The sequence below is a fragment of the Ostrinia nubilalis genome, chromosome 6 (assembly GCF_963855985.1).
Source record: "Ostrinia nubilalis chromosome 6, ilOstNubi1.1, whole genome shotgun sequence".
Lineage (NCBI taxonomy): Eukaryota > Metazoa > Arthropoda > Insecta > Lepidoptera > Crambidae > Ostrinia > Ostrinia nubilalis.
Genome location: NC_087093.1, coordinates 7,991,149 through 8,017,471, shown reverse-complemented (window position 1 = coordinate 8,017,471; position 26,323 = coordinate 7,991,149). Strand labels below are relative to the sequence as shown.

Sequence of the window (26,323 nt, the reverse complement as noted above, 5' to 3'; positions counted from 1 at the left end):
AGGTAAGCCAATTCGTGACAGGAATAAATTATGACTTTTTCCCCTTCGCCTTTATCCGACTGCGAACACGACAGAGGCTTATTGCTCGATTTGTTAGTTGGGTGCTTTTAGTAGTATCATCTGGGAGTAACGATAAGGTCCTTCTTGCACCGTTTTGGTGCGAATGGCTGTGGAGGGTCCCAGTAAAGTGAAAGATAGAGAGACGTTTGCAACTAATTCAAGCACCAATTTACAGTTCAGTGAGTACACTGACCTCATTCTGGAAATCAAACTGGAAACGAGGACGATATTATTCATTAACCTTCCTATTTATAAACAGGCAATGATAAATAAATCCTCATTTACTAATTAATAATTTGTCGTGTCACTTTTTGTCTAAATTATATTCTGTGGTCTAATGTTGGTTTTTCTGAGACGAAAGAGTCAAAAACTGAAAGGATGTTATAAAACTGTTTTCGTCTTTATCAATAAGGAAGTTATAAAAATCTCCGTCTTTTACCCCAAAGACTCTGCCTGGGGAGCATTAAATTTATAATTAAATTCCTTTGACAAAACATCTTGAAGACTGCGACAAAATTCTAGATCCGGGTTGTGGTAAAAAAAATATAAGTAACTGGCATAATTAAGCCTTGGGCAGACCAAACGCGGGGCAGTAGCAGCGCAGTTTGAATGCGGGCCCGCGCAAGTTGTAATACAAGAAACTCTTTGTATGTCACAACAAATTTGAACGCGGGCCCGCGCTCCTACCGCGCCGCACTGCAACTGCCGAAATACAAACGAGGCGGCGCGGGTGCGGGACAGAAGCGGCGCGAACGCGGGCCCGCGCTGTTGTATTACTATGGCGGCCATATTAGCATGACACACCGGACGCAGGGCGGTAGCAGCGCGGTGAAAGCGGTTTTCGAATATTTAAATTTTTGACAACCGCCCGCGTTGCAACTGCTTTGAAACTGCGGTGCTTTCAGTGTGCCTCAGCCGCGCTGCAACTGCCCCGCACTGCTTCTGCGTTTGGTCTGTGGAAGCCTTTAGGATTGTCAAATATTTCTCAGATCTACACATGACGATAGCTTGAGCTTTAAATTATTATTTAAAGAAAGAAGTAAGAAACAAATCATGTGTAAGTAAAATACTATCGTGACAACTTGCATTTATCACTGTTGTTATTCATACCACATTTTTATTATAAATCAAGATTTTCAAATGAAAAATTTCCTGGCTGTTACTTTTTGTTCTCAGATTCTATTAAAACGAAAGATTTGCTAAAGTAAACGCTACCTTCGTAACCGATAAAGTTATATTTATCTGATTACTTGTACGTTACTTTATAAGCTGTTGCCCGTTTTTGCACGAAAACTTCGTAACAAGGGTCTATAACAAACTAAGTACAAGCGAGTTTCTTCCGACGCCACTTATTTCTGTAAGATTGTTTTTTTTTGTCTTGAATTAAAAAGTTCGGTGCAAGTTTACTGAACGTTATTATCGTGAGAATAAATATCAGTTACGTTGCTTAGAGAACTTTCAGCGTTTTATTTATGATTTACTTACATCGTTATTTATTATATGGATAGTGTTATCGTTTGTCTTATAAAAGTTTAAACAAGTTTTTCATAGTGATTGTTAAAAATTTCTATCCACGACCAGTAAATAACCTTACCTGGCAAAGTGTGTTAAGTAATATTCCAAAATAGCATCTATTAAAACGGCTTATAGAGTGCTACAATGATTAACATGAAGTGCCATCACCAAATGCCAAAAATAATGCCCGGTTATGTACTGCGTGACTCCCTTTTCAAGTCACAAAAACTCTACACGGCGTAAGTTGATTTTCCAAGTTAATAGAAAAGTAGGTAGGAATTCATGCAGTTTTTTTCTGATTTGCACCAAAACTAGAGGCCATACCGTATTTGCGCATTTTAGCTCTACTTTGACTTTTACCTTGACTCTAACCTTTTCCTTTTACCAAACACGATATTTCAAATATTTTTTCCCTCCTATTTTCAAAATCAGCGAAAAGTTTTAATTGAATCTTCATTAATTTCCTCGCTTTGAGATTCCACTTCATTGATAAATTAATTAAAATCCTGATCTAATTACTAGTTTTGGCAAGTTAGCCTCGTCCCAAATCAAGCGGCTAGTGTGAACGGATTGCGTGCTATTACACTGTCCAAACAAATTTAAATTGCCTTCTCCACATCCATTAATCTTTGTATACACTTTCTGTATGTGCTTAGGAACATACTATGACGTAGTCTGTGTACCTAATTTGTATTACACACGTTCAGCGGCTAAAGTGGAATAAGTCTAATTTAGGTATTATTGCAATTTACGAATTAGCAGTTGCAGAGCTTCTCTAAAAATTGTGAAGGATTTTGAAGTGTGTGTTTATTATTTCAAATTTTCATGATAACGCATTTCAAATACATACTAATTTGAGTCTATAATATGAGTCTGTATACGTAAACTATGAAAGGAACGCTTAAAACATTTTTTCACGAAATAGAATAATAATAGTAAACAGCCAATTCAATTTTCTCAAGGTCTGAAATAATTCAGTGAAAATTCACTGACAAACAAAATAAAATTGAATATACCTGTTTCGAGATATGCGAGAGGCCCGGCCGCTGGTTTTTGTAAAGACCGGTGATGTTTCGCTTACTAATGGCTAAACATTTTAAATAGAACCATTGGTGCAAACCAATGGGCAATAATAATAGTCCTCCGCAGGGAAAAATCCGGACTCTCGCAGACTCATTTATATAATTGGGAACAACATACTCTGTAATTTTACAGTGCACACGAGCGAATTATTAATTAAGTCATTTTGAAGTACAATTAACGGAAAAACAGAACGTAATGGAGTGTCGATCATGCGGCAATATTGTTCCTGGAATTGTTATAGCATGTTTGGCGTAGTCCGAATGTCGTACCTACTGGAAGGCCGACACAGAGCTGGACTGTGTACCACTTAGGTGCTGTGGCTTTGAGTTTCATGATGATATTTTTATTTAGCGCTATTATTATTCTATTTTGAGTAGTATTATTAGTTACAAATAATCAACTTTCGCGTAATTTAAAATTTAACTTAACGAGATAAGTTTAACTTCTATAGAAAATAAAAACAACAAATATACAGTGTGAGTCACGTTAAAGTGTACATATGAAAGTAGATGAAACTAGAACTATTTTTATCGACAAAAAAGAGGTCAAAAAATTTTTGAGATTTTTTTTAAATTTTTTATAGAATTTTTTTTCTTCGAATTACTTATTGTAAAGAAAACGTAATAACTTTTAAACTAAGCGGTATATCCTGATAAAATAAAAACAGCAATAATGCTAAATAACAGGCAATACTAAAAAAATACATAAAATACACAAAAAAGGCCAACAAATAATAAAAAATGATACTTTTTGAAAAAAATCTGCTTTTAAATTCGTGTTTTTTTGGTTATTTGATAAATTTCTCCAAAAAATGCCCCTATAACCGGTGGTTTTTATTACGTTGTATTATTTTCTATCGTATTACCTTCGTAAAACCAAAAATCGCATGTCTCTATCCCTATCACAACGTTTGCAATGATCGTTTGAACTAAGCCTCTCCGGGCGCGCCAGTCAATCGCCAATCGATCAACATGGAAAGCATTGGGGGAGGCCTATGTTCAGCAGTGGACGTCCTGTGGCTGAAATGATGAACGACAAAGATTAACCTAAAACCACCTAAAACGGCGGTGTTGTTTTTTTTTCATGAATAAGAAGATAGTTTTTCGCATGTTTTTTCTTCATTTTATTAGTGGCCAGGTATTCGAGCGAAACAAAAGTCCAGCAGTCTGTGTTTTTTTACGAATAAAAGAATAGATGAAAAAGCGCGGGAAACGTGAGCGTGACGGGCGCGTTTTTTATTGCTAATTTTAAAAACTTTTTATTTACTGATATTACGTGATCAGAAGGGTTTATTTATTTAAATATTACTTATTTCTAGTGTGTGTATATATAGTTTGTGTAGTTTGCTGATATTTAGGTAAGTTTTTCTGATATTTCTTTCAACATGAACGAGCCCCCCGATCCTTCGGGGGGTTTCGTCCCTCCGCCAGCCAGTTTTGTCACTGTATTGTCAGAAAAGGAGAATGAATCTGCTAATATGGACACTGATAGTTCTATTAGTTCTTTACAAGCGGCTGTTTCTGAGCATTCCCCTAAAATTTCTGCAAAAAGGCGCCGAAAGCATTCCCGCCATCTTAAAACTTCAGTTGTTGATTTTACCAAAAAAGACCTTACGAATACCTCGGCTGTATCATCCCCCGCTCAAACTCCAATTAGTGATTCCACTAAAGATAATGTGACAAACCCTGTGATTGCTTCTGCTGTACCGACCTCATCTCACACTCCTATTGGCCGCCAAATGTACAAAAATTCTGATTCTGCACCTTATGTAGTCCATGTACAAAAGATAGTTAATTCACCAGACTCTGGAACCACACTGCACCCTGTCATTTTTGGAAAACTCCTGCAAAGATATTCATTCCATAACATTATTAAAGGCAGTTTAAAAAAAATTGGTCGAAATAAAATGTCCTTAGCCTTCTCGAAAAGTGAGGATGCCAACTTGTTCCTCATACACGACAGCTTAGTGATAAACAACTTAAAAGCATTTATTCCTACTTTCAATGTGACCAGAATGGGCCTCATAAGAGGTGTTCCTGAAGAGTGGTCTGATGAGGAAATAATTGGCAACATCACTGTCCCTAAAGGTTGTGGCAATATTATCAAAGTTAGACGCTTAAACTTTAAATCGTTTACTGATGGCTCTCCTGTCTGGAAACCCTCACAGTCTGTAGTGGTGACTTTTGATGGTCAAATACTGCCAAAGCGAATTTACATGTGTTATAACACTTTGCCAGTTGATTTGTATGTATATCCAACCATACAGTGCTACAATTGTTGTAGGTTCGGTCACACTAAGCTTCAATGTAGGTCAAAGCCTCGGTGTTACAAATGTGGTCAATCACACACCGGTGAATCTTGCCAGGTTGATGAGGAGGATGCTACTTGTTGCTTATGCAGTGGGTATCATTTTGCAACTAATAAATCTTGTCCAGAATTCTTAAGGCAAAAGAACATCAAGACCTCTATGGCTAACAATAGTATATCTTATGCAGAGGCTTCCAAAATACACCCACCTGTCTCAAAATCATATGCTGATGTTTTAACCTCTAAAGCTAGCCCTTCAACATCATTTATTAGGCATGTGGATAAGAATGTAAATAGTAATGTAAATAATAATGTATCATATAAAAAAACAGTCTTTATGAAACCAAGGTCAGCTCCACAATTAACCAAGGGTTATGATCAAGAGGCTCATAATGCCCTTATCAGAGATTTTGCTATACCTACTCCTTCAAATGGCTGTGCTCTAACCTCAGAAAAAGAACAGGATTTACATAACAATCAACAATTTACTCTAATTAATTTAATTATTTCATTAATTAAAATAACTCAATCCAACCCATCACCGTCCCACGCTGCTAATATAATTGATAAATGTTTAGAAGTAGTTAAAAATGGATTCGCTGGCAACAGTGCTGCAGTGGAATAGCCGCAGCATTATTAACAAAAAGTCAGATTTAATTTATTTATTGAACAAGTTCGAGCCCTCTGTCTTTGCCTTGGCAGAGACATGGCTCAAACCAATGTACAGTTTTAAAATAAAAAGTTATTCAGTAGTAAGAGATGATCGACCTGATGGCTATGGTGGTGCTGCATTACTAATAAAAAATAGCCTACCATTCACCTCAATCTCTCTTCCTGCTCACAATGTAAATATGTCTATAGTAGCTGTAAATGTAAATAATGTATGTTTTGTGTCTGTATATATTCCCTATCCTTCATCTAATATTTTCAGTGTGTTAAATGATATTTTTTCCATGTTACCTAGACCTTATATAGTTTTAGGTGACTTTAACTCACATCATCAGTCCTGGGGTTGTACATATACTAATAGTTATGGAGAGGAACTAACAGATTTATTGGATTCACACAACCTATTTGTCTTAAATTCTGGTGCTCCAACACGTCGTTCACAGCCTAACCAAAGTAGCAGTGCAGTAGATCTATCTATTTGTACTTCAAATCTTGCTCCTTTATTGACCTGGGAGGTTTTATTGTCATCCTTTGGTAGTGATCATTACCCTATAGCTATTCATTTCCCTAATTTTAAAGTTTCCGTCTCCAAACAGATATCTAGATCTCCCTTTAACCTACCCAATAGCCATGATAGTGATCTTTGGACGAAATATAGAAGTAGTGTAGTAAATAGGTTTTCTTCTCTCCCAAGCATCGGCCCTGGTAACGAAACGGCTTGTGCTGAAGGTCTAGCGCATGTTTTAATAGAGGCTGCTAAAGAAGTCTTCCCCGTTAAAAATAATTCACCACGTAAAATCCCTTCTCCTCCGTGGTGGGACAAAGCATGTACAGAGGCTGTTAGGCAAAGGAAAATAGCAGAGAAAAATTATAGTAATGATATGTCAGATTCAAATTTCCAATTATTGTCCAAAGCTATTGCAGATACCCGTAAACTGTTCAAGAACAAAAAGTTTGAGAGTTGGAGAAAATTTTGTTCTTCTGTCTCTCCAAATACTCCGTCCACTGTTGTGTGGAGTTCCATCCGGAGATTTAGATCCGCCTTTTCAGAAAATAGTAATAGTAGTATTCCTGAAACCTTAGTAAATGATTTTTTAGACAAATTGGCACCTCCTTGGTAGCTCAGGAGTTGATTCAGTGTCCTACCTACTTGCCTGTCTCCCCAGAATCTACTGGCCTAACCTCACCTTTCACTCTACATGAGCTTAAAGCCATTGTCAATAACACACATGACTCCGCTCCTGGACTAGATAACATACCATATTCATTTTTCTCCAATGTCAATGACAATGTTCTTGAGTATTATTTACAAATAATCAATTCCAGTATGATGACAGGTAATATTCCCCCATCTTGGAAATGTCAACTAGTGTTGCCATTTTTAAAACCGGGTAAAAATCGTTCCGATGCATCTTCTTACCGGCCTATAGCGTTGTCATCTGTTTTAATTAAACTTGCGGAATATCTGGTTAAAAATAGATTGGAGTGGTATATTGAAAGTAATAAATACTTGGCTAGAAGTCAATATGGATTCAGGAAGGCCAGGAGTACTGTTGATAGTTTAAGCTTACTTATTTCAGATATTAGATTATCCTTGTCCGAGAATGAGTCATTGTTAGCTGCTTTTCTTGACATCCATTCTGCATACGATAACGTTATTTTACAGATTTTAAAAACAAAACTTGATAAATTGAATGTACCGCAAATTTTTTGTAATTTTATTATTAACATTTTATCGGATCGTCGTATTAGTTTACCATTTGTAGATACTGATCGCTCTGTATGGAGAGGATTACCACAGGGCTCGGTTCTCAGCCCTCTTCTATACAATATCTACACTTATGACCTAGAACCAGCGCTAGGTAATACTATCAAAATTCTTCAATATGCCGACGATCTGTTACTGTATTGTGCTGATAAATCACCTACAGTTGCTAAATCTGTATTAAGTTCCTCACTAGTCTTATTGAGCAAATGGATGGATGACAACGGCTTACAAATCTCAACTTCCAAAAGTGCAGTCATGTTATTCTCTCGTATGCGCTCACCCCCACTTCTAGAAGTACTTTATAATAATCAAATTATTCCTTTAGTAGATCATTTTAAATATCTAGGTGTTATATTAGATTCGAAGCTCACTGGTACTCCACATTGTAATTATGTTATCACTAAATGTGAGAAACTCTTAAATATGCTTAGATGTCTTTCTGGCGTGTGGTGGGGAGCCCACCCTTTTTCCATGAAATTACTCTACAATGCGCTTATTAGGAGTATATTAGACTATGGGACCTTCGTTTTAGAACCTGGCAGTGTTACATCTTTTAAAAAACTGGATAAAATTCAATATAAAGCTTTGAGATTGATAACTGGAGCTATGCGGTCTAGTCCGATTAACGCCCTCCAAGTTGAAACATGTGAACCTCCATTAAGCTTAAGACGACAGTTTTTGTCTGATAAGTTTTTGTTCAGAATTATTCAGTTTTCTAACCACCCCCTTATAGCCAAACTTCAATCCCTCTCCGAAATAATAAATACATCTAGTTATTGGAGCCACAAATCTATTCCCTGCTTGGTTACTAGTTACCTAAAGTTTCAGTCTCTATCGTCCCCGACCCACAGATCTGACAATCTCCCTCTTTTTAGTTCCAGTTATGAATCACTTTCCTTTGCACTTAATGTTTTTTATGATCTATTTGATAAAAATGATCCCAACATTAAAATTCACTTTAATTATGTTATTGACACAACATTTAATGATTTCCATTTAATTTTTTCTGATGCATCAAAACATACTGCTGCAGACTGTGTTGGTATAGGAATTTATCATTCACAGTATAAAATTGTACAAAAAGTAAAAATGCCACCAGAAACTTCTGTTTTTACTGGAGAGTGTCTTGGACTTTTAAAAGCTGTTGAATATGTGAAACTAATGAAATTAAAGAAAACTGTTATTTTTACGGACTCCATGAGTGCTTTGCAAGCTCTAAATAAATTTCCGTTTCATCTAAAATATCAATACCCAGTAATTTTTGAAATAAGACGTATGGTATATGACTGCTTTAATAATGGACTTGTAATTAACTTTGCTTGGATCCCTGGCCACAAGGGAATAACAGGAAATGAAATATCAGACCGTTTAGCGAATGATGCGGTGCAGTGCGGTGATGTTTTTCCCTATAAAAACTATCCTCATGATCTTCAGTCTTTGCCTAATATATATCTAATGAAAAAGTGGATTACTAATTGGGAGTTATCATGCCAAACCAAAGGTAGATTTTATGTAAAGATACAACCCAATATACCTGTGAAACCGTGGTATCATAATGCGAAGTTTAGCAAGACAATAACATCTATTTTAATACGATTAAGGCTAGGTCACACATGCTCTCCTGCTCACCTTGCTAGACTTCGTATCGTGAGAGACCCAATGTGTGAATGTGGGGATGATATTGCTGACGTAAATCATATATTTTTCTCTTGCACTTTGTACGACAGATCTAGCTTTTTGGATGGTTTAATTTCTTCCCATGTTCCCTTCCCGACCAGCATTACCCAACTTCTCCTTTCTTCCGATTTTACAGTATACAAAATATTAGCTTCATTTATTATTTTAAACAATATCAAACTTTAATTTTGTATGTATATCTATATTAACAAAAAAAAAAAATGTAATATATTGTAAATTAATGTATATTAATCTAATGTTATCTTACTACAATCCACTCTCCTGATCACTTTCTTCTCTCCGTCCGATCCTTCCGTTCCGTATTTTTTCTTTCCTTAACCGTTTCCCCGTTTTTACTCGACAAATGGCAACACACAAGCCGTGTAAAGCCAACTACCGGAGAAAAAAAAAAAAAAAAAAAAAGAATAGATTTGCAAGACGTTTTTATTTTTTGTTTTATTTGTGGCCAGGTATCCGAGTGAAGCAAAAGCCCCGCGGTGTCGGCCGGGCGCCGAGGGTCCGCCGGCCGCACGCGATCGCGTGATTCCGAAAGGGCGCACTAGAATTACACACCGAATGGCCCTACGCCTCAGCACGCCAGCCATTAAAGAAGACCTAAAATTGGCCTAAATAAAAATTAGCCGACCGCCGCGCTTGTAATTAAAAACAGAACGATCTGATAAACTTTAACACATAATGCCACTGATATAAAACAAATAAATGGTTTAAAACGTTTTTACGTAGCAAATGTAAGCATCAAACGTGAACAACATTAAAGGTAATAGCTGCCATAGATCTTTTACGGATAACAGAGTCCACCATTTTTTAAGTAGGTCTCTAATAACAATTTTGTTTTTGTGTGGTTGGCTGAACGAACATCATAGTTTGTTTACATAATGTTAAAATTACACTAACATTTCAATATTGTGTTCGTATCAGAATAAAGCGACTTTTAACCGAAATAACTCTACCTTGATATTTCTCTGCGCGATTTCATATTCATATAACATTATACCGAAATAGGAAATTGAAGTATAATAAAGTCGCATTTCTTCAATGGAAAACAGACGCAGCACCAGACAAGCGTAAAATAAATAATGGGTATTGTTAAAGAAAGAGGTAAGCAGCGACTGTAAGTCTGTGCGCTGTATAGATAGGCGCTTGTTAAAACGCCGTAGATAGTACAGGCGTGGAAATGAATATATTTTTGCTAGACAAAGTTCGCTGGCCTCGGATGACCTTAATGTAAGGCAGAGGCTAGAACAAACTTACTTGCGACATTCTGCTTTTGATAGTAGGATACATTTTATTACGTGACATGGATTGATGAAAATGAGCGGGTAATTGTGTGCCTAGTTGATGAATAAAACGAAGCAAAGTAAAAATAGCCTAATGATTTATTGAACGGTGCTGAGCAGATATCAACATAATGTATCTAAAATACTCTTTAGCTATTTTTGCCCTTAACTAAGAAATAAATTATAATGATGGTTGTATACTATCTCAACAAGACTGAAATGGATTAGACAAAGCCAGTTTAGAATAATACGGCGAGGCTACGATCTGAGCGGCAAGGCATGAAAACGCTCACTCTGTATTGTTTGTGAACATTAACAGTGTTAATTTAATTATAAAATGATACGTCTTGTGAACGAAGCTTAACACCCCACGTGAAACCATATTAGGTTCACCAGAATCAACAATTCAGTTTCAATTCAGCTGACGCGTTTCAGTTTTAGCATAATTCACGAATTACGCGCGAGTGACACGTAGGTAGGTACTCGTAATTTGATAAAGATGCTTATCTCGGTGTAGGACCCTTAATAAATATTAAAATGAATTTTGCGTAATACGACAGCAATACCTGCTTGTTGGTAAGATAAAGCGAAAATATAATTAATTCATTGATGATACCTCCCAGAGCTGGAGCCCGTAAATTACAAGAAAATCCCCGCCGACTGTTTATAAATCATGTGAAATGTGAATTTTGAGAAAAGAAACAGTGATAATGAAATGAGAGAAAATTGGGAGCCGTTACCATGGCAACCAATGAGATAATTTGATTATCTTGTGGATGTTGTAATTAAAACAAATAAGGTACTTGATACAAATAAGGCCTACGTTCTAATAAGGCCTATACATCAGAAAACACAGATAAATAAATCCAACCGGGAAAATACTTCAAGGACACGTACTCGTATGCCCTATAACCCAATAGAGTGCAAGAGCGTCCCGATCCACGATCCCAGCACCAATTGACACGCGTTCTTCTAAGGTGGTGGGTGATTTCGTGCTCGCTTATAAAAATCCGGCGATTTCATCTTAAATTTTCGGTAAAATGACGCTGTTTTAGATCAATCTTTTCTTAGTAATCGTTTCTAAATATATCCTACTAGCTAATAATTACCTTAATTTGTATCTACTACTGGCTATAAATGCATTATTTGTAAGTTTTTGAAGACAACAAGAGCGAGACATCTAATAAGGCCTAGGCCTTATTTCAGCACTAGCTTTCCGCCCGCGGCTTCGCCCGCGTGGAATTTTGTCTGTCACAGAAAAACTTTATCGCGCGCGTCCCTGTTTCAAAAACCGGGATAAAAACTATCCTATGTTCTTTCCCGGGACTCAAACTATCTCTATGCCAAATTTCATCAAAATCGGTTGCGAGGTTTAAGCGGGAAAGCGTAACAGACAGACAGACAGACAGACAGACAGAGTTACTTTCGCATTTATAATATTAGTTGGGATTAGTTGGGATGGTAGGCCATATTAGATACTTGTGTTAACACCTGATTATGGACAAATTCATTAAACTAAATGAGCCAAAGAGTAACAAAATGTTTATTTAATAAGAATGTTACTAACAATACAGAAAAGAAAAAGAAAACAGTGTCGAAAATCAATCAAAAAAAGAAAAAAAAATACAAAACCAATACAAAATAAGAAAAGAAGCCGTATGTATAATTCTAAAGGAAAGAAGAATAAAAGCTGGTATTATCATACCTGTCTCGAAAACAAAGTAGCAGATATGCGACCATAAGGAACTGCTTTAGGTGGTATCACAAAGATTGTGTAAGAGTTCGTAAAGATGATTCAGAAGCCTTTTTATGCCCTGGTTCTAAAAAAAATTGAGATCTCATTTTGTTTACAAAAATTCAAGACTTAATGATGTTCCTAAACTGATTTATTTAAAAGGTTTTATGTGTAGGCCTTATTCGAACACGGTGTTTTAATAAGCCCTATACAAAAAAATAATACTGTTTGTTTTTGATATATTTTTTAATAATATATGTAAGGAATCATTACTTTGTTACTATGAATATTTAATTTTATCTATAATTTATGTATAATTCTTAATAAGTGGAATTTAAGTTTATCGAGAGATATACAGTATATTTCTGTTTACTTAGTACCTAATGTAAAATTTTGATAACGCAAACCAATCGACGTGTTTAATGTTATAAGACCGCATTTTGTTTAATACAACCTCAATTTTAAGGTCTAGAGGCATTTGAATCATATAGGCCTTATTCCGTGTAGGTGATTTATTAAAGCCAAAATCAGTGGTTTCGTAATTTGCTTATTTTGAATAGATTTAGTTAAAAATTGTGTTATTTTTTGTAATATTGCTAAAATTAAAGGATGGAAGAAGTTAATTAACCTTGTTTTTGTTGATTGGCGTTAATATTTATTGAAATATAAGCGTTCAAAGTTAGGTAGGCCTTATTTGTATCAAGTACCTTATTTGATGTTGATGAATCAGCGCAGTAATTTTATTAGGGAACTTGGAGGAGTTATCCTCCTATTGAATATGGAAATGAAAAAGTTTGGAGTCATTATTCGTAAAGTATATTATCTACTGTTCTAAAGCACATAAAATACTTACCTTCTTTTCATATTAATCACATTTAATCGCAAAATGTGCTACTACGAGTATCTAGTTTGAATATTATTGTGAGGAGTTTTGTTTTAGGTGATCATTTTAAGTAGGAATAATTAAGGAAGATACCTCACAGACTACTTACTGTACTCGTAGCAAAGCAACATCGGTCATAGCAGTGTGTTGTGGGTGGGTGAAAACTATGTTCTGAGGCATTTGTCACGAGTGTCATTGTTTTTGAGAAATAGCTGACTTAGCTATTCAAACATACTAGCATGCCTAAACATCTTGATGGGTTTGCTTGCATCTTTGAGTACTAACTATCCATACCACCCTAACATATCTGAAGTATGACTGTGCCTTAAATCAGTCATCAATCTTATACGTTTTCTAATGCCTCTCTACAACTTATCTCATGCTATTGATACGAAGATAACGTTAAATATTTATTCCATTGATTCCAGATTCCCGGGATCAAGATCAAGCGGAGTATAGTGAGAATTTGAGGTGAGTGCGATCCATCGATCATCTACCCGCGTCCCGATAGCAAAAGAACTTAATGGACATTTAATGCGATATTTCATCCCGAATACTCGGCATCGAAGCGGCTAAGTGTATCTTATAAATATTTCACACGTATGTGAAAGGCCAGCCCGTATGTTATGTAAAAACGTTAAGTTTCTACTGAAAAGTTTTAATAGTTTTCCGTCAAACTTTCGTTATTTCCGAAAGAAGTTTATTTAATTATTTTAAACTCGCAAACCTATTATGTATAATTAATGTAATATTGGAGCCATGTAAGAACAAAATCAATATAAATTTCCGAGACATCAACAAAAACGATCGGTATTCGTAATATTGCTTCAACATACAACCAAAATGCATCAATTAAATTAATAACATAATAACAAACGTGGTCTAATTCCATCGGAATGAAGGCAGGTAAATCTAGAATTACCGGGATACAGCACCAATTAATTATAAATTGCTATCGAAATGCATGTTGTGTTTCACAGTGTGTTTTTGTTATAATCGCATCACAATCAAGTAATCCGATTGTGAAGTGAGCATTGGCTGATTTATTTGTTGAAATTACGAGAAGAAATTCTAAGGGTTAATCTTCTCCCTTGTTTTTGGGTTATGTTTTTGTATTAAATAAAATTTAAGTTCTGTAATACATAGTTAGCGCAGTAAGCTACCTGCTTATAGAATATGGAATGTTACATAAGGGTAATTGACAATGTACCTACCTACTTACCTATTTGTATTTGAAAATGTTTAATGCATATTATTTTAAAGAGATAAGTATACAAATAATGTTTAATATACAAATCGATCAAAATTGCTTGAAGGTATAAAATAGATCACACATTTCTAAAAGTGTGTAAGTAGTACATAACACAAGATAATACAAAACATAAATAACGAACCCTTGTACACTAGGTAGTGTAGATAAAAACTGAGCCATAGAGCGTCACTGCCTAACCTTTATTTTTTCATAAAGCGCTCTATGAAGTCCTAGCAGTGTCATTTGGAGAGTAGTTTCATTTTATGACACACTAAGAAAGGTTTCAGGAAAATCATCTGATGGTGGTAACGCGACAAAGTTACGTATAGGGGGTTGTATATTTGGAATCTTACCTAATCTACTGTAATACGAGTAGACGGAAGATTTAAAAATGACTGAATTCTTATTGCTTAAGTTTATGCTTATTTAGTAGGTACGATTAGTAAGAAGAAACACAGGCTTAGTGATAGCGCTTTAGAGGCAATCATTAAATCTAAGCTAAGTCATTAGAAATCATTGGGAGAGAGCTAGGTGCAGCAGTACCTAGATTCACGTGGCTGAATTGATGATGAAACTACGCTAAAGTGATGAGTGTAGTTGACTATTAAGGTGGATCATAATGTAATTATCAAGTATCTCTGTAATGTAAATTGAAGACAAAGGAGAAGACTGAGAAATCAAATTGTATTTTCATTATCCGGAGAAATCTGGCCAACTTTCATGGAAAATTGATTAAAGTTATTAATGAATACACACGCTGCTTGTTGTCTGATTTTAAGAGACGTGTCTTCTTTAAAAATATCCTTTAAATATTCGAAAGCTAGTGAAAGCATTATTGTGCAACAATTAAGTGGTGGGAAATTGCGAAATAATATAAGTTGGTGGTGTAATGGCAGTGGTGACCACTGTCCGTAATCCGTCGATGCTATTAATGCAAAATTATGTATTGCAATGAATTTACTGTATACACTTGAAAGGCTACAATTACTTACCTAAGCTGGACACACACGGTTAGTTAAACTGACGAATTGAACTGACGTAACATCCAAAAATTTATCGTGTGTGTGAAATCATAAGTAAAAATTCATTGTAAACTGGTAGTTTTTTTAGACCTTAAAGCAGTCATCAGTTTAACTGACCGTGAATGCCCAGCTTTAAATGTAGAGATATACTTATGTGCATGCATATGTTATGGCATAATTAGTAATAGGTCACATACATATAACAGTAAAATAACAAAGGAAGGGCGTTCCCCTTTGTGTGAGACTAATAAGAGACATTATAAAAGAACTAGCAATCCGCCCCTGTTTCACAGGTAAAATGTACAGTACTTACTTAAAAACCTCCCTCTTGAATCACTCTATCTAATAAAGAAACTGCATCAAAATCCGTATCCGTGTGTTTTATACTATGTAATGATTACATGGAATAATAATGCAAATGTCATATGTATAGCAGTACAATACATACACTCCTGTAGCCATACGTATCCCAGCATTATTGTGTTAGGACGCGTGCTTTGACTAAAGCCTTAAATATAGAGTGGGACTGAGATACATCCTTAGACACTTAGCTACTAACTTAGAAGCTTCGGTTAGGTCATAAGCAAGTCTCTCTCATTAGTCGTAATGAGTTAGGTGGCTAGGTCGCGAGTAGTCTAGATACAGTACATACTTACCGTTATTTTCCATTACCCTCCTTACCTTATTAAATGTCATTTCTATACAAAACATTAATTTTAATTTTTAACTAGTGTTCGTCTTTGAATAGTAAGGGGCTTATATTTTTTTTAGATGCAACAGATGTACGTTTTATATGCTGTGCATATATCTACGGATTATCTGTCTATCTATCTATCTATCTACATAGGTTTACAAATCTGGGCACTATTTATATTTAACAAATACAATCTTTTATATGTTTTTTCGAGGCTTGATTAATACGTTAACAATATTGCTTTTGCTTCAAAACTTTTATTAATAGGTATGCTAGGTACCGATGACGATATATGAAGTTGAATTCAAATAATATGAATATTGTTGGTTAATGAAAAGATCGAAATGAATTACTCGCTACCGCAAGGACATGAAATTCAGTGATTCGCAACTAGGGTTACCATATCTCAGCATTTGTCCTGACATTTCCGTATTTTTGGACTCTTTTCAGGTATGCGGCTGGATTTTGCAAATATCAGGATTTTCAGAATTTTAATTGAAATAGGTAAAATACATTTTAAAGATGTTTTTAATAAAAAGTTAAACAAACACTTATTATACTCTATGATCCGCAGTGTATAAAAAACGACACTAATGCGAACTTTTTGAAATTGCTCAGTACGTTTTAGTGAAAATTCTTAAACTGCAACAAAATCTCAGGATTTTTCAATGAAAATCAGGCCTTTTCTCCGGACTCCTGATTTTTAATCTGGTAACCCTATTCACAATATTAAATTAAGTTGGTGTAATGACATTCTCTGCGGTTTATGACGAGCACAGTTTCATTTGCACCATGTTATTATCACGACTTAATATGCCTATTTCGTTATTTTTAATCTTTTCTTTTGAAGATTTTGGTTCAATAACAGTTAAAAATTCGACGAAACCTTCACTGGTTGGGTTTTAGGAAATGAGCAATAATGAATTGTCTATATTTAGAAATTTTTAATCTGAAAAAAAAAATGTCGTTCCAAGAAGTAATTTTCCTGAGAACAGGAAATTGTTTTTCCTAGTAACTTGTCAGTGTAATACCATCTAAATCGTTAATTCCAAGTTAATTAAAAGTAAATAGAACTGATAAATTTTCTTGTATTTTACCCTAATTTTCTGGAAGTTTTAAATATAATGCCACAAACATAATGTCAGAGCCGCCGGCCAAAATTTAAATGTACGGCGTCAATATGAAAATGTATTGAATTGCTGAAATAAATTCGTTTACACCGTTCCACTGTCACCGCGTCAGATAATTTTGCAGAACTGTTGTGTTTACAATATTCACGTACCTACTACAGCTAACTTATTTTGCAAAAAGTCAAAACATCTTTCATATCACGCCTTATACATATAGTGATACCTAGCGAATGTTATACCTACCGTGATATCTGTTCCAAGATTAAAAAGTCGTAGAACATTTTCACCATTTTTCCACAGTTTTTATCTTTTAAAAAATAAACTTATTTTGGAATTCCAAATAGCTAGCTGGAATTTATAGCGGACTAGGTGGGACTGCACGTAGCGGTCCATTAGTTTCACGTCAATCCGTGTAATAAAACATTTTCTTTACTTTTTCGGGAGCGTCGACGTAGCGGAAAATTGTGATCAGATTCGAAAACAAAGGTAAGCGAAACGACCCAAATATGACAATGTAGGTGTGTGAGAATCATCAAGGGATGAATTTAAATGCTTGTGTTATGTTTTGAAACTCCCATAACGCAACATAGTCGGTGAGTTTGGCGAGTTTGCGGATAGACTCGCATTGCTTTATATGTTTATATGGGCTGGAAATAGGAATGTATGCAATATTGGAATGCTGTGTTCGTGTCGCGTCGTCACGTAAATAGCCAGAGAGATACGATATAAAACACGTTTTCTCCATTTTACTAAAAACAGCGTTACGTTAGCAGTTTGTATTGTAGGTATAGCAGTAGGTAATATAATTCAATTCAATTTATTTAAAGGATGAGGTACGCAATAGTTTTGCTTGTATAATTCTTCAGATCTAATGTCTTGAGTCCCATGCTTCCTATATTATATTTATAGACAGTTATTGTCTTCGTGATACATTCCCAGCTATACTCCGGATCCTGTGATTTGTGAGCAGATGTTCCGACGGTCTCCTTCGTAATAATAACAATAGTCGTAACTAAATTGTACTACCACTTACCCTATTCTTGTTACAAATGTTGTGAATCATATTGTATTGGATATTGGACTATTGGTACCGAAATTATTCTTGAAAAAGTTACCTAATGATCTGAGAAGTCGACAAATAAGCTACCACAACAGCAATAATAACCTGGTAACAGTACCACTGAAAACAAATCACTGTTTCCCACTGTAAAGTCAGAGACAAGACAAATACAGCGACCCACTTTGACCGACTGTCCACAAAGTTTCTATTCGACATTTTCACTTTGTAGGACTTTATGCCACGCAAGGTCAACGACTTGCACGAAAGACGTGACCCCACTCAAGCGCCGCACTAATCACGGAGACGTTGCGCTATCATTATTCCGCTTCCTTTGATTTGTAGGCGTCAGACGTGGCCATTGTCTTTAGCTATGCTAGTACAAATGGCCTAGGTAAATATGTAACTGGAACATATCAATTTAATAACAACATCTACTGATGTTAAAGTAAAGCTACTGCTTTAGTGTCAAAACAAGAGTAGTAATGTAGGTCTGTGGCTGTCACCGTTCGCCCCATTTTATTACTTGAGACAGATGTGACTAGTTGACTGTGTTCTAGTTACTGCTTCTTACTACCTAGGTACAAGAATAAGCTTTATATTAATTTAATAGTTTCATCCGAACTTCATTAGGTAATTAGTTAATTGAGAAGTGTGTGTGTTAAGACTTGACCAAGAACTAGGTAGGTACATGATTTGGAAACAATCTTAGTGGCTAAACGATGACGGAATGCTTAAATTGGTTTTACATTATTTCAGGTAGTCCTAGTCGATAGGTGCTTGAATTTGCGAAATAGTTATCAAACTACATATTTATTTTGACTAAGATTTCAAGAAAAACTTTTTATACGGGAAAAAAAGAATACTTTGAGAAAAATTCATACTGAAAAGCTGTGACGTTGCCAGACCACACTTGTCCTTGACTTCCACATAGACAAAAGACGAGTTTATATTTTCTTATTTTATATAGTAAGACTTTATGAAAGTCGCGTGACCTCCGCTCACCCTGTACACCGCAAGCAGTAATCGCGATGGAGACGCTCCGTGGACGATCCGTGTCGTTGTTCCGCCGCGCGCCTGTGATTTGTGGCCAGAAGTGACCATTGTCTGCGCGGCACAAGTTTATTACTCACGGTTATTCTATCCGTAGCACCTAAGTTTGTCAGACTTGCTGGTATCATGATATAGACGGTAGACGCTGCATGTGATATCATGAAAAATGCTGGAATTTATATACGGACAGGTTAATATTATTTAAACGAATGTTTGAAATATTAAAGCTGTTGTCGCACACCTACTCGTATTAGAAACAAAAATATTAAGTTACAGTATTTGTAAAATGTAGACTTGTAATCTCTTTTTAAGTCCGATTAAAAAAAATAAAAACTCCATTACTGAAAAACGCTTCATTGTAGAATCTTTGTTGCTTTTTATTAAAGGACGATAACAGTTTAAATGGGCTATATTTTTCTGTTACAAAACCAAATACCCACTGTACAAGTGAAGTATTGAACGATAAAACGTTATTAAAAGCGAATATCTCAAATCTGAGGTAATAATCAAAATACACAAAAAGAATATTGTAACAGGAACAGCGCGTTACATACGTAATCCCCGTTATTTTATGCTTGAAGCAGTCGCTAGCAAACGCGTCATAGATTATTTTAAACGATCTCTGTACGCTCGAAAAATCTTTTTCTAAATGTGAATAATGTCGCTGGAATGAACACAAACGCACTTTTGCCTTCCCCTAAATTGGTTCATTTAGCTAAACAAGCGTGACTTAATTTCGACGTTTCCCGACGAGAAGTGACAAAATGGCTCGCGTTTTTCAAAGGAGGTCGAATGTGGAACCGGGATATTTAACATCCCGATGTTATTCAATGGAAAGTTTACTCCAAGAGCTCTTTTGTACGTGGAACGAGCGAAAATTAGTACGCTCCATTTAGAGAGAGCGGTGCCTATACGCGAAATTTTTCATGAGAACACGAAAAACGCGCAAGCAATCTCATTTATGTTTAATTTTAACTGTCTTCAAGTACATTAGACCAGTTTTCACTGCGTTTTCTCATTCACTCAACATTGATAATGGTCTAAATATTAAATTTTTCAATTAAGTTCCGACCAGCGTAAACCGAGCCGTAAAAACAACTGAATTTCGCTGCTAACAATTCATAATAAAATTTCATTTCTATTTGACTAACATCAACATTTCGAATTCTAATTTGATAAATTTTGATTATAATAGTTTGTTTTTATAGAATTTTTAAAAAGATTTTTGTAGAATTTTTAAAAAGCAATTAGCGAACTTGTTCAGATTACTTATTGCAAGCGAATTTGTTGAAATTAACAACAACATTAAATTACATTTAAAGTGTTTTTAAAAACTCCAATGCATTTGTATGTAATAATCTAACTTAATGTAAAAATCGATTATCTTAAAACGCCTATTACGTCCTCATGTTTGCAATATTGCATTCAAATGTCAGACTAAATTGCTCAATTATCATTTTAGATGATTAAGCATAATCAGATAATTCCGGGAATCGCTCGAATCGCCGGCTTTTGCTGCAGTCAATGCAATGAATATGGATGTTGTTTGAGTAAACAAACATAAACAATTGCATTTATTTAATCGTGAAAATTGATTTTCGGATCACATTGTCGCGGTCGTGGTTCCATTTTATTTGGCCGCTGACCCGACTGTTCCAGGGAATTAAGCTTTATCGCCCGAATAGGGCTTTATACTGCAACGTAATGAGATTCTTTCAGATAGTTCTGCGTATAAAACATTTAAATTGCCCTCTAGAAAGTGCCATTGATTAGAAACTTGTAATTATATTTTAAACAGAAACTCTACAAATGCAAAACAACCGACCAAATGAAATGTTTTATCTACGAAGGAACTCCAATAACCGATGTCCTTGTAAGCTTATAATAGAAGTTTTCCTCATTTCGCCCATCCCCTAATTGTTTATCAAACAAAAGCAATCTAATTAACTTTCTCATCTGTTCAACCGACGTCAATCTTTAAGTATAAACAAAGATGTTTTTGTTTTAGGTAAATCGCCGTGTGGGGGATGACGCTGGGCGGTGAAGACGAACGGTGCGGCGCGGGGTGAGCTAGCTCGGGGCATGTGGGTACTGCTGATGCTCGCGCTGGCCGCGGCCGCCACCGCCGACTGCCCGCGGCACTGCGAGTGCAAGTGGCGCAGCGGCAAGGAGTCGGCCCTGTGCGCGCACGCCAACCTCAAAGCAGTCCCGCCCCGCCTCGACCCCACCACGCAGCTGCTCGACCTCTCCAACAACACCCTCTCCACGCTCCGCGACGACGCCTTCTCCGCCGCCGGCCTTCTCAACCTCCAACGACTCTATCTCTCCTCTTGCAACGTTCGCACCATCCGCCAGTACGCCTTCAGAGCCCTAGTCAATCTTGTCGAACTCGATCTCTCTCGCAACCGCCTCGACTCCATACCGTCTCATGCTTTCGACTCAATCCCCGAGCTCCGGGAGCTCCGACTCAACGGGAATGCCATTACAAAAGTACGCGATGACGCATTCGTTGCTCTACCCCATTTAGTCAGACTCACTCTGAGTGGTTGTAAAATAATTGAAATAGAACCCCGAGGATTTATGGGTTTAGAAGCTTCTTTGGAATATCTGGAGTTGAGTAAAAATAGACTGCAAGTACTACATGTGGCCGTATTAGCGCCATTAAGGTCGTTAAAGGGTTTAGAGCTAGCGAATAATCCCTGGGAGTGCAACTGCGCTATGCGGCCATTGCGCGACTGGATGATTAGAAGAAATGTGCCTGCCACAGTGGTGCCAGACTGTGCCCTACCTCCACGCTTGATGCACCAGTCGTGGGATAGGCTCGACTTAGAAGATTTTGCATGTAGGCCGGAAGTGAGTGCAGCAACAAACATCATTAAAGGTGTCGAAGGGGATGAAGTGACACTAGTTTGTCGAGTGATAGGGGTGCCAGCACCGAGGGTGCGGTGGGTGCGGGCGGGTCGGTTGCTAGCTAACACAACCCCGTCTCATGTCAATTCTGGAAGAGCTTTTATGTTACGTAGTGAGGGACAGACTAGTAATTTAACTATAAAATCAGCAGACATGCAAGACGCGGGCTCCTATGTGTGCAACGCTGAGAATCGCGCTGGAAAGGCGGAGGTGGTGTTAACTTTAGCAATAGAAAAGAAGCCTCAAAATAAAAGTTTTGGTGGGCGAGCGCTGATGGCTGGAATGGCGGTGTCCGCTGTGATAGTGTTAAGCTCATGTTTAATAGGTCTGTGTGCATATGAGACTCGTAAGAAAAGACAATTAGATAGGTGGAATGAACAGATAGTAACTACGAATCATCGTGAGGATAGTTATGAGAAAATAGAGGCGAATATAAAAGCCAATGTTGAGGTTCCGAGAGTAATAATTCCAGATGGTCGTAAGAGGGGTGACTATAGAAATGTGCCTTTGCATGACCCAGAAGATGAGTATGAGGGGTATTTGAGAGGGGAGCCGCGGGAGGAGAGAGATTCTTCAAGAACACCTCCCCTAGAGACTGGATGGCGAAGAGCGGAATTCGACACGAGGCCGTCAAGAAATGGTGTGCATGAGCGAGATTTGCACATACCACGTTTTAGCGACTATAATATCAGGTAATTGCTTAGAAAGCAATTTTTAATACTATTTTAGTAACAACGTGCTAGAAAAGTCTAATATTTAATATTAATACATACAAGTAAAAAACAACACAAACATATTATTTATAAATACATATTTACTGTCAATGCGAATGCACTCATTGCTGCGAGCAATTTTACTATGGAAGCAACATTGAATTCTGAAAAAAATGTTTGGCTTTTCGATTCATAATGCTATGTATGGAGTATCTAAAAATTCTCGATTTCGCTATTGACCTCGTAAAAAGTTGTGCGTATTGATGAGCGCGTTCGTGTTCGTTACGTGAAAAGGATTGAAATTTACACCTTATGTAACTCAGTACAACTTTTTTCATATGTTTCTCAATAAGTATGATGCACTTCAGAGTGGTTGAAGGTTCTGATTTTGCTAGGTTTTGTACCTATCTAAGAAAATTAACCGTTACTAATACTGGTTTTCTAAATTCAGTCCTAATATCAAACTGTCCAACTATGTTTTGGTCAAAATATCTGCGGTTGTTATTGGATGTTGGATGTTTTTACATTTTCATATTGTTTTTAACAATAATAAAGTGTAAACGCATCGAAAGTTGTGGATATTTATTCTAAGACTGAATTGGATAGTTGAAATCCGGATTAATTATTGGACAAGGATTGAATATGGGAAACGGGCGTTAGTCGCCATAGTGCAAACTCTGATTAGTTAGGGACTATGTGGTAGATAAATAGACTCGCATCAAATAATTTTGATAATTAATTTTTTTTTGTCACAAATCAAAGATCATATTAAACGGGTATCAATTTTAAGATTACTTCAGTTCAAAACAAACGTTTGGAATCGAAATAAAATTACTTATTCAAGTCACAATATAAAAATGTTGTTTTGGTAATTGTTTCAGGTCCGATGCTACATCCGAGTCAGTGCAGAGTTCCAACTCAACGGGAATATTAAATGCCCACGTAGAGATACTGCCAGAATCCAATCGTTATAACAATAACCCCCGGGCGTGCCCGCGGCCCCGCACGCGCGACCGTCTCGACAACGACCTTTCTGGCAGTGACAGTGAAAAAAACTATCCTGACCTAATAGAAATGAGTGCTTTAGGCGCTTCCTCTTATTTAAGGAGCGAAATGAAACACGATCCTTATTACTTTTATACGATACCAAGGAGGAAAGACGGCGATAGCCGCAGTCCTCTTCTTAGTAGTAGACGAAATAGCTCAGGTGGCGATTCAATAAACTTTTTCGATAGGCCATACGAGAAAAACCGACAGCGGTCTTCGGGACGGAGATCGAATAGTTTTCTCGATCTTTCTACTGGAGGTAATCGGGTCCGGCGCAATCCTAGTTTGCCTGCGTCGCCAACGAGGGAGCAGCCAACAGTGCCGTCCGCAACGCCTCTCCTAGATCTCTCTGGCCTCAGAGATTACTCCCGGACGGGCCCGCCTTTGGAGGATTTTGATTTTCGAGCTTCACAGTTAGAGAAATTTCTGGAAGAATATAGAAGTCTGAGGGAACAGCTTTCGAGAATGAAAGAGACGAGAGAAAATTTGCAACGAACGAGAGCGGTGGAGAATGATGAATTGAGATCAGTTTTGAAGGGAAAGCCGAGCGTGGCGGTGACTGAGACGTCGTCATCGGTGGCGATGGCGGACGCCGCGTCCCCGCTGGCGCTGAGCCCGCCCGACTACAAGCCCCAGCAGCCGCGCCCCGAGTGGCTCACTAGTCTATTATATCGTAATTAAGTAACCCAGTCAGTGTATTCTGGTGGACTTTTTTAACTCACGTTTATGGTGAAACTTTTAATTCCATTGACGTAATAAGTAGAACACGTAAAACGAAATTTGTAAATATTAGAAATGCCGATGGCATTAAGAATTTAAATTGTTTGTAAGTGAAATGCTATCAAGGAAGCGTTCTCCTAAAGTTGAAATAAATCAAATTCAGAAAGAAACGTGTACTTTATTTAACCTTAAGACAGAATTGACATACAAGGAAAATAACTTACTTGATGTTGTAAAAAATGTATAAATGCAAATGGAAAACTTGACTTTCAAAGCAACTCATTCCGAGAGGGTTGAGGTAATGTCAAACAGTTTCAGGTTGTTGTTGAAAAGTTAATGGTCCGTTATCTTATGAAAGGAAATGTAGGTACATCGATTTCGTAAATATATAATAAGTAGGCACTCTAAATACTCGTCCGAAATGTAATGGGATCAAGTTAATTGAATTTCAAGTAGGTTATGTTATTGTTCACTGAACAATAAGTAGATATTATCAGTGTTATATTGTTTTCAAGATCCTAATCCTATTTAATTAAAAAATTCAGAGTCAACATTTAGAATACCTATTTACAAACAATACTCTAAAATTCACAAAGGTATAAAAAGATCCAGGCCTAGATTATGAAACGACTCTCGATCACAAATCTCTACCAGAGAATAGATTCAGACCTATGATTGATCCAACTAATGAAATTCAACCAATCAGACTTGAATATAAGATTGAATTAAATCTAGTCGTAAGCTTCTTTCAACGCGGGCTTTAGTATATGAAACTACATGGTCCATCTCTAAAATGAACAAAATGAAAAATGAGAGATCTCGGAAGCATGATATTTCCTTTTATGAAACTGAGATTGAAGGCAATCACAAAAACATTTTTATAAATGATGGCAAAAAACAAAGGGTTAGCTTTATTCATGATTCACGTGCCAAAATGAGTTTGGAAGTTGTGTAAAAAGTTAGGGTGACAGCCGCTTTGCTCGTTAGTATATGTAGGTCAGTATTATCTACTGGGTGATACAATGGGATATTGCATGGCAACGGGACTACGAGTATGCGAATAGATACGAGTAATTGAGTAACTAAAAAAAGTGTCGATTATGGTTCACTATTCTATTCATAGAACTGCATTTATACATCTGTGCAAGACAAAGCTGGGTGGTTCCTTGAAAAAATAATTGATGCAAATTCAGTACAAATTGATTCTTATTTCAGTCGAACTTAGTGTACAGTCGGAATAAAAACACTATCCATCTGAAGTGACTGTCGAAGTCTTTCTTCGCAGCAGCAGTTTCTTGCGCAAAAGGAAATAGGTAATGATCTGCTTTGACTTCTATTCGTCGAATTTTTTAAAGTTCTGTTTTCTTTTTTAGCAAGCAAAAGAATATGTTGACTCAATTAAATATGTTTACTTTAGGTAGGAGAATACAAAGCATAAAGAAGGGTAGGTTGTTTGACACGTAATGAACGATCAATGACTAAACCAACCGGTATTTAACTTGAAATACATATCTAATAGAACGAAGCTGATATTTAAAAATACACTAGTTTCATACATTCAGACATAGTAGGTAGGTATGTCAAAGCCTTGTTAGTAAATGTAATTATCATGTTTGAAGCAAAAATATTTTCTTTCTGCAGACAATACGTTAAATTGCTATAAAACAAGATAGTTAGGAGACGTCCAAAGAAAAGCAATTCTTTAAAAATCTTTTGTCCAATTCCAGTTT

At 36.4% G+C, this 26,323-nt stretch overlaps 1 protein-coding gene and 1 long non-coding RNA gene across 2 annotated transcripts in view; both read left to right on the top strand.

The window, feature by feature from the left end:
• The window catches only part of LOC135072546 (uncharacterized), a 65,259-nt gene extending 43,976 nt beyond the window's left edge, over nt 1-21,283 (top strand). Inside the window, exons 2-3 of the long non-coding RNA XR_010257456.1 lie at nt 13,424-13,466; nt 21,212-21,283. This is a non-coding gene — a long non-coding RNA (uncharacterized LOC135072546). The remainder of the gene's footprint in view (nt 1-13,423; nt 13,467-21,211) is intronic.
• Nucleotides 21,284-21,285: 2 nt separating this feature from the next.
• LOC135072806 (uncharacterized) lies at nt 21,286-24,763 on the top strand. The gene is made up of 2 exons (XM_063966843.1): nt 21,286-22,805; nt 23,708-24,763. Exons 1-2 carry the CDS (start codon nt 21,286-21,288, stop codon nt 24,552-24,554), a joined length of 2,367 nt encoding a protein of 788 aa, XP_063822913.1. The 3' UTR covers nt 24,555-24,763.
• Nucleotides 24,764-26,323: the final 1,560 nt, after the last annotated feature.

What these genes read in the sequence shown, in the direction of transcription:
- LOC135072806 (XM_063966843.1), top strand. Translation starts at nt 21,286, where the DNA reads ATGTGGGTACTGCTGATGCTCGCGCTGGCCGCGGCCGCCACCGCCGAC. An exon ending in TTTAGCGACTATAATATCAG is followed by an intron (nt 22,806 to 23,707) that starts GTAATTGCTTAG and finishes TAATTGTTTCAG; the next exon opens with GTCCGATGCTACATCCGAGT.